This window comes from Apus apus, chromosome W (assembly GCF_020740795.1).
Source record: "Apus apus isolate bApuApu2 chromosome W, bApuApu2.pri.cur, whole genome shotgun sequence".
NCBI classification, from domain to species: domain Eukaryota; kingdom Metazoa; phylum Chordata; class Aves; order Apodiformes; family Apodidae; genus Apus; species Apus apus.
The window spans coordinates 8,499,188-8,520,358 of record NC_067311.1 but is presented as its reverse complement, the minus strand read 5'-3'; the positions used below and the strand labels follow the sequence as shown (position 1 = coordinate 8,520,358).

General features: G+C 42.0%; 1 protein-coding gene across 2 annotated transcripts in view; it reads right to left on the bottom strand.

Moving 5' to 3' along the window:
* Positions 1 to 21,171, bottom strand: part of LOC127395158 (zinc finger SWIM domain-containing protein 6) — a 210,948-nt gene that overhangs the window by 95,400 nt on the left and 94,377 nt on the right. The window contains exons 1-2 of one of the 2 annotated variants that reach the window (XM_051641641.1): positions 12,238 to 12,318; positions 11,226 to 11,582 (exon numbers count right to left, since the gene is read on the bottom strand). In XM_051641641.1, the coding sequence (XP_051497601.1) occupies positions 11,226 to 11,547 (322 nt within the window). In that variant the 5' untranslated portion in view covers positions 11,548 to 11,582; positions 12,238 to 12,318. Of the gene's footprint in view, positions 1 to 11,225; positions 11,583 to 12,237; positions 12,319 to 21,171 lie in introns of those variants that run through there. The other variant, XM_051641640.1, reaches the window with a different exon arrangement.

Below are 21,171 nucleotides of genomic sequence, written 5' to 3'. Positions count from 1 at the left end.
ACAACACATGGGCACAGCTGCTCCTGGGCCTTTAAGATTTCCTTCTTGATGAGCATCCAGACTTCTTGGACCCTTTTGCCCTTCAGGACTGTCTCCTAAGGGACTCTCTCAACCAATGTCCTGAACAGGCCAACGTCTGCCCTCTGGAAGTCCAAGGTGGAGGTTTTGCTAACCCCCCTCCTAACATCACTAAGAATTGAAAACTTAAACATTTAACGATCACTAAGCCGAAGATGGCCTCCGACCACCACATCTCCTAGTCCTTCTTTGTTCGTGAGCGGGATGTCCAGCGAGGCACCTCCCCTGGTAGGCTCACTTACTAGCTGTGTCAGGAAGTTATCTTACACACACTCAAGGAACCTCCTAGACTGTTTCTTCTCTGCTGTGTTATCTTTTCAGCAGACATCTGGCAATTGTGAGACTTCAGCCAGCCACTTATAGAATACTTCATCTGCCTCCTCGTCCTGGTTGGGTGGTCTATAACAGACTCCCAGCACAATATCTGCCTTATTCGCCTTCCCCCTCATCCTTACCCATAAACACTCAACTTTATAATCAAGCTCTATACAATCACTGCCTCTCCTACCTTGCCTATCCCTTCTGAAGAGCTTATATCCATTCATTGCAGCATTCCAGTCATGACAGCCATGCCACCATGTTTCCGTGATGGCAACTATGTCATAACTGTCCTACTGAATGATGGCTTCCATCTCATCCTGTTTGTTGCCCATGTCATGTGCATTAGTGTAGATGCACTTGAGCTGAGCTATTGATTTCACCCCTAGGCTCATCTCTGGTGGGCCTGGTTTTATCCTCTTCCCTGTACAAGTCTACTTTAAAGAGCCCTGCTCTTTAAGAGTCCATGAGCCCTGCTAACTTTTGCCCTAGTACCCTTTTCCCCCTGGGATGATGAAACATTTGTGAAACAATGTGCTTTGTGACATGTTGATTTGGGCTCACCCCAGGCCTTTTGCATGTAAAGAGATAACAAACTCAAGGAACTAGCAGCTTTGGAAATTGACTGAGACCAGCTAGATTTGCCACCCAACATTATGCATGCATTGGAGAAGGGATTAACCAAAAGACACCTCAGAACAACTCCCCCCCAGAAGACCAGGGAAGACTCCCAACTGAGAGGCTTAAAGCACACAGATAAGGAAAAAAGCAAATATTACAATGAATTCCAGGAAATCTGATGCATATGTATCTAGTAGGACAATATAAGCATCCAGCGCTGCAATAAAGAATGTCTACCTTCTAAAATTGAAATACAAGTGTTAGAGGATTCTTTCAGTGACCGAATTTTATGGTAACAATCTGTGATAGAAATATTGATTCTATTGATTTAAGCCTTTATTTCACAATTGCAGCTCTGCCATGTAGGTGAATCTTTTAAGTGGTTGCAGGGAATGCTTAGAATTGTTGGTCAATGAAAATACAATAGGAAGATTTAAAGGGTCAGAGGGATGTCTTTTCTACTAGTTGCTGTGTCAAAAAACATCTTCCAGCTCAGAAACTTCCTAAATTGCCTCCAGCTGTGAATGCTGCACTGCTATCCATATATATACACACACATTTTGATTGATAAGAAATTGTATCTCAATGGAGATTTATCTTTAATTAATCTTAGTATGCTTGCTTTTAAGTCATATTAAAAATAGCCTAAGATTCTTCAGCTAAGCTTCCCTATTTAGGGAAAAAAAAAAATCCCTTCCATAACTGTTTATATTTTATCAAAAGCTCATAGGTCAGTTTGTGAGAGAAGGTTAAATTTCAACACAGTGACCGCAGATTCTTTAAACAGGATTCCTTTACAAGAACAAGGGTGTCTGCTGCCCCATGCCAGCAGTACTGCCCCCACCAAGACCTCTTATCCTGGGTCTAGGAAACTGGCCGCCGGACACGTCTACACCACTGACTCTGCCGGGACAACTGTACACTGATTGGCAGATGGCACTTGTTCAGCACCGTGAACAGAACCTTGGGGAGCTGGCAGCTCTTCTCACGGTGCTCTGATTTTTGCAATGAAACTGTATATATAGGGGAGTTCAAGTGTATGAGTCACACCATTTGTAACACAAAAAATTAACAATGAGATAAAGGTAAATCAATCAAATGTGAGATATTTTTTAAAATTAGTGTTAAACAAATGCAATTAAAAAACATCAAAACAGTTTTAAAAAGTGATGTTCAGGACTGTGACCTGAAATGAGCTGTTCATAATACGTCTGATTGAGTTGCCTTTATCTAATTGTTAATTTTGCGTGTTAAAAATTGTGTGACTAATACACTCCCCTATATATACAGTTTCCTTGCATAAATCAGAGTACTGTGAACAGAGCTGCCTCCTCCTTGTTCTGTTCACTGTGCTGAATGAGCACCATCTGCTGGTCAGTGTGCAGTTGTCCAAGAGGTGAGATGGCAGTGTAGAAGTGTCTGGCTGCCAGCTGGCAGTGTCCAGTTGGCAGTGTCCATTTATCCTAGACCCAAGCAGGAATACTGTACACAATTATTTGTAACACTGAACACTCAAAGAAATTTCGAAAACAGGGTAACGGCCTTTTATATTTACAGTCATTACAGGTTACATGTTAAATATAATCAACTCCCAAGTTCTAAGAGGCAGCAGCATTTTAAAAAAATTAAACACTTTGATAATTTACATAGCAATTTCAAGAGCAACTGCTTTCTACATGAGCAGCCGCCTTCAAGAACTGGTGTCATATATATAGAACTTAACTTTGAAAAGTAAATAGAAGAAAATCTAGAGCTTTGACTAAAATAGGCTAAGAATAGCCTATATTGCAAACTACTCAGAAGCAGATCAACAGTAAGTTTTTGTTAAAATAATAACAGAATGTAGCATCTTCAAGGTAAACTGCTTCCCATGTCCTTATTTCTGAAGTATCACAAGAGTTGTTTTAATCTTCAAATGAAACCATGCCAAACTACTCACTCAGTCATTTGTAATTTTTGAACTTCATTTTAAAAAAATCTTATTAATTTAAGTATACAAATGACCTGTAGATCAATTAATTTTTATTCAATACAATTCCATGGTAGCATCAGGAGAAGATTTGGAAAAACAATTACAAATAAAAAGCATGAGTACTATGCAAAGGTTGAATGGTCCCAGCTAGAAACCAATATTGCTGTATGCTGATTCACAACAGAATAGTAATTGATTTTATAAACTTAGTGTGCTCAGAATTATTCTAAATGGTAATTATATAGAAACAAAGATAATAAAAATAATAATTAAAAAGATGCTTTTCATTTACCAAATGGTTCAAAGTCTAGATATAAGTCACTTTATCTTGTATTTAATTTCAGAACTCTTGGGTGGAATATAACACCTGTTCAGCAGCATACAGCATCAAAGAAAACCAGCAATTGCTTTGAAGCAGCCAGCGGTAATAGCAGAAATTGTAAAGACAGGACAGGCTACACTAAGTTGCTCAGGGTAGCAGGACGCTCCATCGTGCCCGCCTCAGGTTCACTCTATGATTCAACTGCTTTTTGTCTTGCAGTTTTGCAGGCCCAGGCCTGAAGTGGAAAGATTCTCATGAGAAAGGAAAAGGCCTAGCAAGCTCTGAGCTGGCAACAACCGTGAAAGGTATAAACAGAGGGCCAAGCTGATGTTCATAACACCAGCTGCTCTCCGGTGTTGAAGAACACGAAGCCCAGCCTAGCCACAACTAGGCCTGAAATGGAGATAAAGTAAGAACGAACAGATAAACAAAAGAGTTTGCTTGGTGGGAACAGAGCCTTTGTGGGTTTTCTACTGTTTTCCTTTTATTCTCCAATGAGAGACTTTGGAGGTATGGCTAAATAGTTAAATGACAGCAGCCAATCCACTTTATTCTATAAAAGCCTGGTCCCATCTTTGATTGGGAAACTTCCCGTACATTTTCCCAGGAGGTTGCTGGATGTTCTCCTCTCCAGCAAGGATGCCTGCCAGAGAGATTAATTCTCGATAATTAAGATCCACCCAGTGACACCCAGCTGTGGCCAGGCAAGGGTGAGAGAGATTAACTCATTTATTGTCTTTATTAGCAAACTTAACATTAAGTAATTTTCATCATTAAGTTTAAAGATTATAGAATCCTTTAAAATTGATAATTAATGTTCTAGGCCTAGTATAAAACTTGGTCATAAGTAAGTTGCTAGAATTTAAATGGTTAACCTTTATTGTTTGATCTAACTACAAGTAGCAAATATCATTGTTAAGGTACCTTTTGCATTCAAACCAGCTTCTGTTCCAATCTCCCAATTTCCCTACAATTTGACTGTGCTTGTGCTTTCTACTTTAAGGAGTTAAGACTTCGGTGTTATATGCAATAAATCTTGATCTGTGCATATACATCTTGTCTGCTCTCTTGCCCTGTTCGGAACACTCAGGAAAGTTAATAAACCCCCATCGCATTTTTAACTTACAAAAAATTATTTCCCTTCCATCTGCACATAAAGAAAAATGAATAAACTTATCTGCTGATAATATCTAACATCTCCTGCTAAAATTTAAAATTCAGGTCTCACAAACATCATATAGCAATAAGTTTCAAAGTCTACTTGTGTATGGCAGATAAAAGAACTTCCTTATCCGTATATACTAGCATGCAGTGTTTTCATTTTATTTTTACATTCCATGTCTTAAACCAAAATATCACTATTTTCTATATAACAAGTTTTATTTTAATGCATAATGTATCTGCAAAAACTTTTCCTAAAAAATCTAAATTTTGTAAAATATTCTTCCATATTATTTTGCAGATATTAATCTTTCATTTTACATCATATTACTAATTTAGCTCCTCTTGGATTTCTGAAATGTCTCTAGTTTTGACTAATCTTCTTGTTACTTCCTTCTAAAATCCAGTTGTTCTGGTTTGGTTTCGTGGATTTTTTGGTAGCGAGGGAAGGGCCCCAGGAGTGGCTCCGGTAAGAAGCTGAGAAGCTACTCCTGCTTCCAAAACCCAGCCAAAGATCCATTACAGGGACAATAGATGCGCCTCAGCGATTAACATACGAAAGAACTGCTATAACACCTGAGCAGAGCTAGGAGAGGGGGAGAAGAGCTGTGCAGGAGGAGAGCGGTGCTGGTGGTTGGTGACAAAGAAGGGGAAGAAGGTGCCTGATAAGCATAGGATACTCGTTAGTAAATTCAATAGAAATATAGCCTAATAAAAAATTACTAAAATAATGAATTTGCTATACTAAGGGTTACTTTTAAAACTATGTGCTTTGTGAAACTATCAGTCAATTATGCCAAGCATCCTGCAGGTTGTCTTCTAAGAACCTGTGGGCCTACAGACAACACTCATGTTGATTCTGACCCACCTGGGCAATCTACCAGCGGGAGACTGGAGACAGGACCAGGACCAGAGACAGGACAAAGGACTAGAATCAACAAAGACCCCCACAGGAGACCCTCGAGTATGCATAATTACAAAGATAGCCAATTCCAGGAAATAAAATGACTATGTAAAAGAATTCTGGGAACTCATTGACATGGAACTGAATATGCGTGTTTTTGGTGTATATTAGTTGGGGTGTTTCACTAACTCGTTGGAGCACTCATGGTGGAGAATCCCCAGTGCTGCCCAGCGCTGCAATAAAGAATGCCTGCTCAATAACAGCTTGTTTGTTGTTATTGGGTCTTAATCTCGGAATCCTTACCCAGCCGCACCCCACTTCGGTGAGGAGTGTTAGAAAGCAAGGGGTTTGGAAGCTCCGAATTTTTGTTTCAAAAGGAAACCCACCTGCCATTTACTATGTTATTCTCTTGCAACTAGTCTCTCGATCAATTTTATTTGTTTAAGCAGAACTATTGATAAAGGGGACTAGCACATAAAGAGTAAACAAGATGGCATTGTTTAGCTTAGATAAGACTTGGAATGTAAATGAGGGTATTGTGTGAGGGGATGTTTAAACAGGAGCTTGCTGAGAAAGCAGAAACGTCGTGCAGACCTCGGCAGATCAACTAGATTCGAAAGGAAGGAATGCCAGAGGTGAAAAGTGCACAGCGAGAAAGACATACGGCCTTCATCCCAAAGACCCCTGCCCGCGACCCCCAGGAGACACTGCGCAGACGCAGCAAGGAGGAGTCTGGGGTGGCAACTATGATAATGATTTCCTGAAACTAATTGTAATAACGCCTCCCTATCCTCGGACACCTAATGTATATGCAACAGCATGGATGAATATGTATTACTTTGTGTCATATAATGAGCTTGCCAACAGCTCTAGGGTGTGCACGTTTGTGGAGGAGCGATCCCCCGTGCACCCAGTGCTGAATAAATATACCTTCTTTATAACCTTATACGTTGTAAGGTCGTTATTCCGCACGTCACTGTCCTGGTTTGAGCCAGGATGAAGCCAATCTTCCTTTTACTGAGATGTTTTTTTCCTTCAGTGAGCTTTCTTTTAACTAGCAACACTGTGTTCTAGCTAGAGCTGATAAGACACTGGAATGTTTTTCTAACTGCTGGGTCTTCAAGGTCACACCTTCACTCTGCCGACTCAGACACTACGGGGAGATCTTTGACCCCCCCGTAGGAGGCTGAGTTAGACAGACAGCAAAATTGGCCAGAGATATTCCATTCCATATATCTATGTAAGCTCAGAGGAAGGTCAGAGATCACAGAAGACAACTTCCTTCCTGCTTTTTCTTCCCTTCTCTTCCGTCCATGGCCGGCGTCCGGGGAGGACTCCGTCCATCCATCACCGTCGACCCTTAGGCTCGAGCTCTCCTGACCCTCGTGACTCTCCGCTTTTCTCCAGCAGCAGCTCCTGGATTTCTCGGGACTGTTCCAGCTGAGGGGAGTGCTGTGGGAGTTGCTGGGGGTGGGGGGAGGCGAGAGGCTTTTGCACATACCTGAACATATCTGTATATAATTGCATATATTTTCTTATATCATTAGTGTTTAATTAAAGCTGTGTAGTTTAGTTTTCAATCCAGCCAAGTCTCTCTCTTTTTCTCTCTCTCCTTCCCTATCTGGGTGGGAGGGGGAGGGGATCGAGAGAATTGTTGTCGGACCTGAGTCAAACGGTGACAGTCACTATATGAAAGATTCCACCATTTTAAAATATAATTTATCTTCTTTAACATTAAATGTTCCCTTTTCTAATAGATTGGCAATACATTGTATTCTGTCATTCTGCCTTACCCTTCCCTACAATTTCCCACTAAACCCCCTATCATTTCAGCTAAATACACTAGGTTCAGTTTAACACCTTCCTTGGTATCTCTGGATTACCCTTTGGAACTTACAATATAGGAAAAGCACTAGATATTGTGAAACTATCTTTTTAAGCAAATCTGAATGTTTTGATAGATGTTTTTTTCTCAAATGCCTGTACCAGCACTCCTAATGTACATTACAGATTAATGTATGCAGAGGATATATCTAGATCTGTCTGGAAAAATAGAGAAACAACTATACAGGCACCTTTGCGTCTGAGAAGACAAATGTACATAAATCCCTTTCTTCCAGTTCTTCCCTGTTAAATTGAAGTACACCTGCATGTAGTTTTATATCTAATCAGAGGAGAGAAAGTGTGAATACATCCATATGGTTTTCTAAAAAGAGAGATAATAACAGGAGCACTAAACAACTCAGGAAAGAAACAGTACACCTTAAAAGGAAAAATTGGTTTGCTAGGCTGTCCTTATACCAGCAAAAGGCAGACCCTTTTGCAATATGCACGTAGTGACAAATCAATGCTAATATACAAACAGATCTTCCCCCAATCTTGAAGTTACTTTCCAATTTCCACTAAAATTCTCAGGAATGTAGTTTGATCTTGCAACCAATTTATTTAATTCAAAGTTTCATATCTAAGACAAGACAGATCCAAAGCTAACAAATGCAGCTGATAATCCATTGTCCTAACTGTTCTCTTCCTAGCCTTACATACTTGCCAGCTTCCTCTGCTATGATAGCACAAAAGGTAAAGGGAAGAAAAAAGCCTCAGCTGAACAGGATCCAAATCTACATCCAGCTTTCTAAGTCAGCATTCCCAAATTGAAACCCAATGTGAAGCCAACAATTATGCAGCACAGACTTCAGGGTGTCAGTATAAATACCTACTATTGTCTTCAGTACAGAAGATTAGACCCCACAGATTAGACAGCTCTACAGTTTTGAAAACATCAGGAATATGTACAGCTGTAGCACTGTCATATAAGAAAATCAGAGCACAACAAATCTCAAATATGAGGTGCTTTTGTGCTTTAAAACCATGCAAACCCCTCTTGTAATGTAATCACCACCAAGTGAAAATTAGCATGTCAAATACAGAGAGGATTTCCAATAAATCACTCTGCTCTCCTGAAGTAGTTCATGAATGGACAACACATTCCTGTGCTTTTAACAGCATCCCCTTATTTTTTTCCTGCAGTGAGGCTCAGTCATGAAGCAAGGAAGGATATTGTATCACTTGTATCCACTGAGGATTTGCCATTTCAAAACCCGTGTCATCAGTATAAATCACTTCACTAGTTCCCCCAGTAACCTTCTTCACAAGAAAGGTGGCCAAAGCCAGTCATCGAATGCTGCATAAGACAGAATTTTGAGCAAATAAACAATTATCCAATTCACCTTTAATGAAAGTACTGCAGAGTTATTCCATCTCCCTGGCCAGCTCATAAGCAAGTCAACAAGACTGCTGTGGTCAGAGATCTTCAAACCCCCAAATCATTCTTATGTAATGATAAGTAGTATTCAAGAGCTGATTTCTTTGGACTATCACTAGAAATATATGAAAACCAGAACCAGTACAGCCACCACAAGAGAAAAAAATAATAATTAGGAGTTTTATATAAAACAACCCTGGAATTAAAACAGCTCTAGATAACACTGAATAGAATTTCCTCATCCAACTCCAGATTCAGGACTTTCTTTTAATCAAAGCTGTTTCTGGTGTTTCTGTGCCAGGTCTCCTCTTTTATAAGCAAGTTTTTGTGAGTTTTTCCTCTTACTTACCTGTGCAATCAAACGGTGTTCAATATAATTCTTCTTCATACATTGGTTTAGTGAGGTTAAATGTTTCAAAGCAAGAGAGTGTCCAGGTTTGAGCCAGGATGAAGCCACTTTTCCTTTTACTGATTTTTTTTTCCTTCAGTAAGTGTTCCAGCCTGGACTGATAACAAATGCTGGAATGTTTTTCTAATTGCTGGGTCTTCAAGGTCATATCTTTACTCTGCTGGCTCAGACACTACGGGAAGATCTATGACCCCCCCGTAGGAGGCTGAGTTAGACAGACAGCAAAATTGGCCAGAGATATTCCATTCCATATATCTATGTAAGCTCAGAGGAAGGTCAGAGATCACAGAAGACAACTTCCTTCCTGCTTCTTCTTCCCTTCTCTTTCGTCCATGGCCGACATCCAGGGAGGACTCCGTCCATCCATCACCATCGACCCCTAGGCTCGAGCTCTCCTGACCCTCATAACTCTGCTCTCTCTCTGGCAGCAGTCCAGGACTTTTCGGACTGTTCACAGCTAAGGAGAGTGTTGTGGGAGTTGCTGGAGGTAGGGGGAGGCAATAGGGGTTTACACATACCTGAACACATTTGTATATATTTTCTTTTATCATTACTGTTTAATTAAAGCTGTGTAGTTTAGTTTTCAATCCAGAACGTCTCTCTCCTCATTCTCTCTCTCCTTCCCTACCTGGGTGGGAGGGGGAGGGGATTGAGAGCATTGTTGTCAGTCCTGAGTCAAACTGTGACAGAGAGGTCTACAAGACAGTTTTGTATTACAAACTAAACACCTGCAGCACAGGAGATATGACAGAGTGAACGGTGATCTAATGTTCAGCCACCTATGCTATTAGAATCAGGGGTAGATTTCTTCTTGTTACCTATTTTTAATTTAAGAAATTTGATTCAAGATCAAAAAAACAGAATTACAGTATGAATCCCAGAAGAACACTCACTTTCTATGTAATCAGGGGAACTAAATTTTCCTTCAAAGGATCCTGGAATTTTTAACATCATAAACATATCTTAAAATAAAAAAAATAAAATCAGACCATGGTTTCATGGAAGTCTGAGAGCAAAATCAGGACACTATAGATTATCTTTTGTAACCTAGCTTTCTTTGGTAATAGCAGTTTATTTTCTTGTGCTGCCTGGATTTTCTACTTTAGTTTTTGGTATTTTATTAGGACATATCACTAGTCAATAAAGACATACTGCAATCTCATTTACTAGGAAAAAAGCAACATGTAAAAGACAAACAGTTTTGTGGATATATTTTAAACTATCCTACTCAAACTCATTGTGAAATTTCACAGCTGATCAACGAATTAGTATTTTGTTTCCTATTCTTTTTGCTGTTTGGGCGGTGTTATAAGCATTAAATCTCTCTGTAAAAATACTTTAAATGCCAATGAGTAAAGAGATATTTTGACAATAAGGAAATAGCTGACTAAAATCAACATGTCTGATTAGTATAATTACAATGTTGATGAAGTTTAAGCACTCTGTAACACCCTGTCATTTCTCCTACATTAGCCATAGTATAACTAATATAGCCATTATAGCCATCATATGTCCTTCCTTTCCCCTTTCCTAATCACCCTTGACTGTTTTAGACTTCTCTGCACCACTTGCATACTCACCATAATTCTTCCTTCCCCTTAATTCCTTATGTTCAAGCTATTACCAACTCTCATGCAATACATGCCTTCAGCTTACAACATCTGAGCATCTTCCTCTATTGCTTAATGTCCTGCATCTGCTTTAGCTTCCCTTTCCACTGCCACCAGGCAGTTCTGCAAACCATCTTCTCATTAAGTCCCACAACAACAAGAGCAATCACCTTGCCTCTGGCCACATCCCCATAGCTCTCAAAGCCAAAGAAGAGCGTTGCTCCCGAAATTCATCTTCTTGCAGCACTGCCTGCCTGGGCCTGCCAGCGTCATCGGACCCTAAGGAGAGGGACTAGGCTGCAAATGGGCCCTGTCATCAGAACAACTCCCTTTTGTTTGACCTACTCTGTATCTACCAAACATGTATTTTCTCTTTTCCAAAAAGTTTTACTTACTAAACATCTTAAAGCAAAAGTTCAATAACAGAATCCTCTTTAGTAAACACCATAAAAGCACATAATAATTCAGGTTGGAAGGGACCTCAGAAGGACACACTCCTGAATGCTACAAAAAAAGCTCAAAACCAAAGAGGGAATGAAACAAAAGGTAGAACAAGTATCAAACTTACCATGGACTTGATTGATTTCTGAATTCTGAGAAAGAATTTCATCTGCTAATTTTTGAGCAGTTGGCAAAACTTCTGTGTGGTGCACTGTGATTAAATACTGTACAAATTTTTGTAGCTGGTCTCTGTTCATTTGAAAGAGTGTCTCTGAAATGGGAAGATGCAGTTTGACCTGATCTGGCTTGCGGATTCGGTATAAAGAGAGTGCCACAACGTGGGCACAGTAAAATATATCCTTGTTTCCACAGCTACAGGTCACTGAGGTAATCTTACAGCGATCAAAGCTGATAGCTACATTGCAAACAGTTTCTGGCTCTGATTGCATTGCAGGCTCTGTCACTGTGCCACTCAAGTGGAAACCTGTGAAAGGAAAAAAAAGAGCTTACATTATTAAGTAAAATGCCATATCACATTATTAATAACCTTTCATTAATCAAGTAAAAATAATAATCTATTTCTGAGAAATTATATAACTTGAAGAACTTGCTTTAATTACAAATATTATGAATCCTTTCATTCGTACATATCCTTTTCATCTCAAATAAAATCAAAAGGAGGTAAAAAGCTAGTTTACAAGCCCTCTTTGCTATTCTATCACAACATTCATAAAAGTTTGATAGTAAGAAAAGCATTTATTTGGCAAATGATAGCTACAGAAGCAGAGTTGCATCTGATTAACCTCACTGCGTAACTCCCGGTAGCTCTGTGTGTTGGCAGCAGTTTTCCAAACCCCACGCCAGGAAGCCTGCATCTATCAGCAAATTTAACCATTCTCTCAATAAGAAGGAAGTAGTGCATTCTAGTGGCATGAACCCAGGTCCTAATCTCAACTCTGCCACCAATTCACTGACACAAGTCCCTTAACCTCTTTGCTTTCACCTCTCCCACCACTGAGTTGATGATAAAGTGCACTGTCCTGGTTTCGGTCAGCTTCTGGGAAAGGAGAGAGGTTAACAGAGAGCATATGTCATTCATTTAATAGCTGGCCCAGCCTTAAACCATGCATGACACTCACCTTCAACTGAAGCAATCTGGAAGGGCAGCTATGTTTGTGTAGCTCTTTGGAGATGGAAACTGCTACAGTTACCAATACACAGGATAACATTTATAATACTGAATGAGACATGCATGCAATGTTTCAGAAGTCTGCATTTCCATTTGGCGTGATAAAGTACAAGGCAAAAGAGCTGGATTTTCTTATATTGTAAGAAGATGTTCAAGATAAGAAAGATGTTCACTTCAGCCAATACTCAACAAAGCACCCTATTGAACCAAGATCTCAAACTCTATTCTCTGAAGATCAGACCTAAACCCATCTCTGTTTTCCCAACATGAAGACCCAGATTTGGCTCTAAATACTTTATCACTGCAGTATTTGGGCGTTTCTTCATTAAGTCAGAGGTATAGATACAGAGCAATACAAACAAATTTCATATGTTCTATCAGTATTAAACTTGAACAGACTGTGCATATAAAATCTGGAATGGATACTACAAGTAACGTTACATGTTAACTATTTATAATGGAAATAATATAAAACCACACTCCCTCAATGTAAAAAATGGATTTAGTATTCTTGAAATATAAGAAAAGTGTGCTGTAGGAAGCAATATAACATGAAAATTAGCTCTAGTTCAAAATGTTGTATCTCCAATTGTTTTGAAAAAGCTCTCCAAGCTAAAGGAAGCAAAGCAGAAAATCTCTATTTTTTCCATTTGCTTATGCTGTACATTTTAGAGCAGGTTGTTTAGTCAGCATTACTGTTTGTATTACATTCAACTGAAGTACTCTGATACTCTACCCCTGAAGAAGGTCATACACACATACTAACCTCGATTTTGCAAGAGGATGTTTACCAATTAAAGTAGTTAGAGTTGAAGCTGAAGAGGCAGTAAGCTGTAAAGTGCAGAGAGGAAGAAGGGGAGGATGAAGAAGCACAGGCGTATGCGGTTTCTTGCTCTTGCCTCCACTCAACACATACAGAGAAGGGGAGGGGAATTGCCCCTTGAATCATGAGCTGCCTTTCCCTTTGTTTTTTAAGCAGTCACGGCATGCTCCCATGAGTGCTCTCTCTCAAAAAAAGAGGATTTGTTAAAACTTAGCCAGCTCTATTTCAGGTTAATTCCTAGTAAATGAGGGTTGTATTTGTGGTCTCAAAAAAACTGTACAGGAGATTATTATTTTTTTAAATATCACTTTCCTAGGAACCATACATAAAACTCTCTCTCATCTATGAGCTGAGGAAAAGCCTAACACTTGAACACTGAAAGTGCCTGATCCAACTCCTTCCTGCTCTCACTAAGTAGCTAAAGTCCTATTAATTCCAATAGAAAAAGACCAAATAAAAGATTTTCTATTAAACCAATTTATTTCATTAATCAGTCCCTGACACCAAGGGAAACTGCTCCAGTCAGCCTGAGCTGCAGCACAGAAGCAGATCTCGGCACACAGGGGCTTTTCCTCAGACAGGGATATGCCAGGGCAATCAGAAACAGATGGATCCAGTCTATTAATAGATGTCTCTGTGGCTGGTGTCACCGCCACAACTTTGTTTTTTTTGATAATGAGATGACCTACACAGCAGCAGGCCTGCTGGTGTCAGATGGGATTCACCTTTCTCAATGGGGGAAGAGAGTCTTGGCTCAGGAGCTTGCATGGCTGTCACAGTTTGACCCAGGACTGACAATTAAACCAGTGACAATAATGCTCTCGATCCCCTCTCACTCCCACCCAGTTAGGGAAAGGAGAGAGAGAATGAGGAGAGAGACTTTCCAGATTGAAAACTAGACAGCTTTAATGAAATACTAATGACAAAAGAAAATATGTACAATTATATACAAGTATGTGCAGGGGCGGAGGGGGCGTAGGTCTAGTCCAGCTGCTCACACATGTATGGCTCAATCACACAGTACTCATTGTGAAATCAAGATTCTAGGCCTCTAAAATAGGGGGCTGCAATGGTGGGCTTTGGGAGTTTCATCTACACTGACCATCAACAGCGACCCTCCCCCGTTGGCTGGACCAACGATGCTGGATCCAGGACTGGTGATTTTCCTGTCCTCTTTATCTCTTTCTCTTTATCTCTCTCTTTCTCCCTACCCCCCCTTCCTCTCACCTTTTTCTTCTCATCCCTTTTCCTTACTTAATATATATATGTGAGTGGTTTTGTTTAGGTTGCTCAGTATTAACTCCTAGTAGTGTAATAAATGTGTTATTTGTTATAAACAGACCTTGTGTGTCGCTACACCTTAATCTGATCAAGGGGTATTAGATGGTCGAGCTTTTACTCGGACTGTAATACATTTACTCTCTCTGGGAAAAGACCAGGTCTAAGAGAAGGATTTTGAGCACCTAGGCTCCTCTCTGAAGGAAGTCTAGAAAGTAAGGGGATTCAGTCCTAATCTCCCTGGGCTGCCCAGTCTGAGTTGTGACACGTACAGGACTGGATCCAGCCGCACCTAGGCTCCTCTATTGCAGCAGGAGTTTAGAAAGCAAGGGGGTCCAGTTCTAACCTTCCTGGGTTCTTAAATCCGGGCTGTGTCAAGCCCTCTGCCTAGGGATGGATGAGGAGCCAACTGAGAGCTTATGGGTCAGGATTAAAGGGAGGGCAGGGACAGGGGACATTATAGTGGGGGTCTGCTGCAGGCCACGTGACAAGGAAGACTGAGCAGATGAAGCCCTTTATAGACAGATAGGAGTAGCCCTAGTCCTCATGGGGGACTTCAACCACCCTGTTGGAGGGACAACACAGCAGGGCATAAGCAATCCAAGAGGTTCCTGGAATGCATTGTGATACATTCTTTTTCCAAGTGATAGAGGAGCCAACAAGGAGAAGTGCTATGCTGGACCTTGTTCTCACCAACAAAGAGGGGCTGGCAGGGAATGTGAAACCTTGGCTGCAGTGAGCAAGAAATAGTGGAGTTCAACACCCTTAGGGCAGCAAGGAGGGTGCACAGCAAGCTCACTACCCTGGAGTTCAGGAGAACAGACTTTGGCCTCTTCAAGGACCTGCTTGGTGGGGTACCATGGGATAAAGCCCTGGAGGGAAGAGGAGCCCAAGAAAGCTGGTCAATATTCAAGTATCACCCCCTCCAAGCCCATGAGCAATGTGTCCTAACAAAGAGGAAGTCAGGTAAAAAAACAGGAGGCCTGCATGGATGAACGGCAAGGTGGCAGGAAAGTAACAGGGAAGACTACAATGAACACTGAGAGAAATAGGAAAACACAGATGCTTAACATGTGGTTCAGGAGCTGGTGCCACAAGCAGAATTTTAGTTTCTTTGATCATGGGAACACTTATGTGACACCAGGCCTGCCGAGGACAGACCAAGTTCAGTTGTCTCAAAAGGGGAGAAGGATTTGTGTGCAGAAGTTGGAGGGGCTCATTGATAGGGCTCTAAACTAGGTTGGAAGGAGGCAGGGGCTAAAACCAGGTTTACATTAGATGATCCTAAGGGTGGTGTGCCCATGTCAGGGATGAAATTGATAACCCAGCTCAAGTGCATTTACACCAATGCACACAGCATGGGAAATAAACAGGAGGAGCTGGAAGCCCTTGTGCAGCAAGATAACTACAACCTAGTTGCCATCACAGAAACATGGTGGGATGGAACTCAGGACTGGAATGCTCTTCAGAAGGGATAGGCAAGGAAAGAGAGGAGGTGGGGAGGCTCTATACATCAAGGAGTGCTTTGATTGTATAGAGCTCAATGATAGTGATGACAATGTGGAGTGTTTGTGGGTAAAGATGAGGGGGAAGGCAAATAAGGCAGATATCCTCTTGGGAGTCTGCTACAGACCACCCAACCAGGATGAGGAAGCAGATGAAACATTTTTCAGGTGGCTGGCAGAAGTCTCAAAATCGCCAGCCCTAGTTCTGGTGGGGGGACTTTAACCTACTGTACATCTGATGGAACAATAACTCAGCCGCAAGCAGGCAGGCTAGGAGGCTCCTTGAGTGTATGGAAGATAACTTCCTAACACAGCTGGTAAGCGACCCTACCAGGGGAGGTGCCTTACTGGACCCGCTGTTCACTAACAGGGAAGGAGTGGTGGGGGATGTGGAGGTCGGAGGCTGTCTTGGGCTTAGCGACCATGAAATGGTTAAATTCTGGATACTTGGTGAAATAAGGAGAAGGGTCACCAAAACTTCCACTATGGACTTCCAGAGGGCAGACTTCAGCCTGTTTAGAACACTGGTTGAGAGAGTCCCTTGGGAGTCAGTTCTGAGGGGCAAAGGGGTTCAGGAAGGCTGGATGCTCTTCAAGAAGGAAGCCTTGAAAGCGCAGGAGCAGGCTGTCCCTGCGTGTAGTAAAACAAACTGTTGGGGAAGACGGCCAGCCTGGCTGAACAGGGAGCTTTTGTTGGGACTCAGGGAGAAAAAGAGAGTCTACCACCTTTGGAAGGAAGGACAGGCAACTCAAGATGAGTACAGGGAGCTCGTGAGGACATACAGAGAGAAAATTAGAAAGGCAAAAGCCCAGCTGGAGCTCGATTTGGCCACTACCATAAAGGACAATAAAAAAAGCTTTTACAAATACATTAACAGCAAAAAGAGAACCAGGGAGAATCCCAATTCCCTCATTGGATGAGAAGGGGAACATGGCAACCAGGGATGAAGAAAAGGCTGAGCTACTTAATGCCTTCTTTGCTTCCATCTTTAATAATCAGACCAGCTGCCCTCAGGATATTTGACCTCCTGAGATGGAATATAAGGATGGAGAGCAGAACAACCCCCCCACAATCCATAAGGATGCAGTCAGAGACCTGCTGCAGCTCCTAGACACTCAGAAGTCTATGGAGCCAGATGGGATTCACCCAAGGGTACTGAGAGAGCTGGCAGAGGAGATCACCAAGCCTCTCTCCATCATCTACCAACAGTCCTCCTCCAGGGGATATCCCAGACAGGGACGCCTATCTACAAGAAGGGCCTGAAGAAGGATCCTGGGAGCTACAGGCCTGTCAGCCTGACCTCAGTATCAGAGAAAATCATGGAGAGGCTCATCTTGAGTGTGCTCACATGGCAAGTGCAGGATAGCCATAGGATCAGGCCCAGCCAGCATGGGTTCAGGAAAGGCAGGTCCTGCTTGACTAACCTGATCTTCTATGATCAGGTGACCTGCCTGGTGGATGAGGGAAGAGCTGTGGATGTTGTCTATCTGGTCTTTGGAAAGGCCTTTGACACTGTCTCTCACAGCATTCTCCTAGAGAAGTTGGTGGCTCATGGCATAGACAGGTGCACTCTCTGCTGGGTAAAAAACTGGCTGGCTGGCAAAGCCCAAAGAGTTGTAGTGAATGGGGTTGGATCCAGTTGGTGGCCGGTCACCAGTGGTGCCCCCCAGGGCTGAGTTTTGGGTCCAGTCTTGTTCAATATCTTTATTAATGACCTAGATGGGGGGATTGAGTGCTTCCTAAGTAAGTTTGCAGATGACACTAAGCTGGGAGGAAGTGTCAATTTGCTTGAGGGTAGGAAGGCTCTGCAGAGAGACTTGGACAGACTGGATCAATGGGCTGAGGCCAAGTGTATGAGGTTCAATAAGGCCAAGTGCCAGGTTCTGCACTTCAGTCACAACAACCCCATGCAAAGCTACAGGCTTGGGGATGAGTGATTGGAAAGCTGCATGGTGGAGAAGGACCTGGGGGTGCTGGTTGACAGCCGACTTAACATGAGCCAGCAGTGTGCCCAGGTGGCCAAGAAGGCCAACAGCATCCTGGCCTGCATCAGGAATAATGTGGCCAGCCAGAGTAGAGAAGTGTACTGTACTTGGCATTGGTGAGGCCACACCTCTAGTAGTGTTCACTTCTGGGCCCCTCACTACAAGACGGATGTAGAGTTGCTGGAGCATGTCCAGAGGAGAGCTACCAAGCTGGTGAAAGGTCTGGAGAATAAGTCCTATGAGGAGAGGCTGAGGGAACTGGGATTGTTTAGTTTGAAGGAGAGGAGGCTGAGGGGAGACCTCATTGCTCTCTACAACTACCTGAAAGGAGGTTGTAGGGAGGTGGGAGTTGACCTCTCAAGTGAATAATGACAGGACAAGAGGAGATGGCCTGAAGCTGCACCAGGGGAGGTTTAGACTAGATATTAGAAAGAATTTATTTACCAAAAGAGTGGTTGGGACAGTGGAACAGGCTGCCCAGGGAGGCAGTGGAGTCACCACCCCTGCAAGTGTTTAAAAGAAATATAGATGTGGTGCTTAGGGACATGATTTAAGCTCTGAACGGGTAGATTAGGTTATGGTTGATGGATTTAGGTTATTGTTGGACTTGATGATCTTCAAAGTGTTTTCCAACCAGGATGATTCTGTGATTCTGTGTTTCTGAGAAAATATAACAAAAAGCCCATGGATCAAGACAAGGACAGGCCGGGTTCACTCACTAATTATGGTCACAGGCAAAACAGACTTGACATGGGAAAAAAAAAAAATTGTCACCAATCAAAATAGAGTAGGACAATGGCAAACCCAAATCTTAGAAACACCTTCTCCCACCCCTCTCTTCTTCCCGGGCCCGAACTACTTTGCTCCCGTTTTCTCTAGCTCCTCCCATCCAGTGGCACAGGGGGATGAGGAACAGGGGTTGTAGTCAGTTTATCACACATTTTCTGCTGCCCCTTCCTCCTCAGGAAAGGACACCTCACACTCTTCCCCTGCTCCAGCATGGGCTCCCATCCACAGGAGAGAGTCCTTCAAGAACTCCTCTGACGCGAGTCCTTCCTATGGGCTGCAGTTCCTCACAAACTGCTCCAGCATGGGTCCCTTCCGTAGGGTGCAGTCCTTCAGGAACAGACTGCTCTAGCATGGACTTCCTACAGAGTCACGGCCTTCTTCAGACACAGTCACCTGCTCTGGCATGGGGTGCTCCATGGACTGAAGGGAAATCTCTGCTCTGGTGCACCTCCTCCCTCTCCTTCTTCACTGACCTCAGTATCTGCACAGGTATTTCCCTCACATCCCACTCCTCTCTGCTGCAGATCTTCTAGAAGTTTCTTTTATCCTTTTCTTAAATATGTTCATCACTGAGGTGTTAATCATCATTGCTGACAGGCTCAGCCTTGGCCAGATGTGGGTCCAGCTTTTAGAGCTGGGAGAGCTTCTAGCAACTTCTCACAGGAGCCACCCCTGTGGTCCCTCCCCTGCTACCAAAGCCCCACCACACAGACTCAACATAAATGTGCATTTCATATGCCTGCTTGTCCATTTGCAGCAATAATTCCTCAATTTGAATACAAAGTAACAGGTGAGCATCCCTCTTTATGAATTTACCTGCAAGAGCTCTGAAATGTTGCTCCATTAAAAGCACATCTCGGCACATCCTGCTGGTTTTGTCTGCTGGAACACACTACCCCCTTCCTGATCCCCTCTGGTCTCTCACAGACTATAGAGCTGAAATTAGCTATTCATTACATGTGAAGGAGTCTCACATAAAGCAGCACCTTGCTGTGAAAGACTGCTACTTTACTTGGCAATTTCAGAAATACAGCATCTGCTACCTTACTAATATGTATATTTAATGCCACTACATAATATACAGAATTATATGCTGTTCCTTGCCTGTTTGATAAAATATTATGTACTCTTTTAAGTATCATTATTCCCTTTGAAAAACATTGTACATTTTTATTAGGCCTTCTCCCTGGTGTTCTTTGTAACAGAGCCCCAAATGAATGGCTCGTAGACTATTCTAGACCAAAAAAATCCCAGGACTCAGGTTGAGGTAACCAAATGTGACAAGCTTTGGGCCTGCAAATACTAACATAATTTAATTTATTTCCTGGATCTCACTCCACAGTCTATAGTTTTAGATTGTTTTGATATGAAGGGAAGTGGAAAGAGAATAATATCTGGACAACCGGTGGGAAACCTATTCCAGGTTACTCTTGCCAGTCGAAATACAAATACTTGTATTAGAGTAGTGGCCTTTGCAACAAATTTTATTCTTTCTACTAGAGGACACTAAGTAATATTGAAGTTCTGCTACATATAGTTATTAATAATTTTGTTCACAATAGCAAATTACTGCAGAGGAAAGAAATAAAAGTTTTAAACTAGAGAAACAAGTTTTTTTTGGAGTCAAGTGTTGGACCAATGCATGTAATATGTTTCACATCCCGCAGGAAATAGTTCAATGTGTTTCTATGCCAAGCATAGTCTTAAAACAGTGTCACCAATCCTCCCCTACACCTAACTCAGGGAAAACAGATTATAAATATGGTTATTCCAAGTAACAAAAAACCTGGTAATTTAGTCTAGAAGGCAGCGAGTATGTATGGTTCCCTGCTTGGATTTTGACTACATACCTCCAAAGCAGCCCAAGTAAAATGCAACAAATCTACTCTGCATTACTAAAGCAATGTCCTCTTGGAAATACTACTTTAAACCTGCTTTGGAGCAAGTGATAATCTGCTCTCTGTTGGAGGGCAAGTGCAAAGGAGATTCCGATATATTAAGCTAAAACAAGCTTTATTTCAACTAGATGCTCAGGATTATGCAAGCAGACATTTGCTCTAGAATTAGTTTTCAGATAATTTTGATGTTAGGAAGATTTGGGGGGCTCTGACAATATAGAAGTACCCCCACAGGTTGCTTTTGGATGTTAGGAACAAAATTCCAACTGGTACATTTTCCTTGTTCCAAACTGCATCTAAACATGAAAAAAAGCAACAGAGACATACCTTGCTGGCCAGATTCTCTAGTAGTCTTATCTGCTATGAGTACAGATAGTCAAATAGCCCATTGTGTTGATATGAAAGGATGCCCAAGGCTTTCCAATCCCTCTTATTTTTTATTTACACAGTAGACAAGACTCATTCCTGAGGACCAAGAGACTCCAATGGACTGGGCCTATTATGAACAGCTTGCTTCAGGACACAGTCCTCTGGACAAATTGAAGAAATACATGAAAGCTGATGACAGTCTTTCAAAGATTGTGTCTGACTATGGCAATAGAAGCC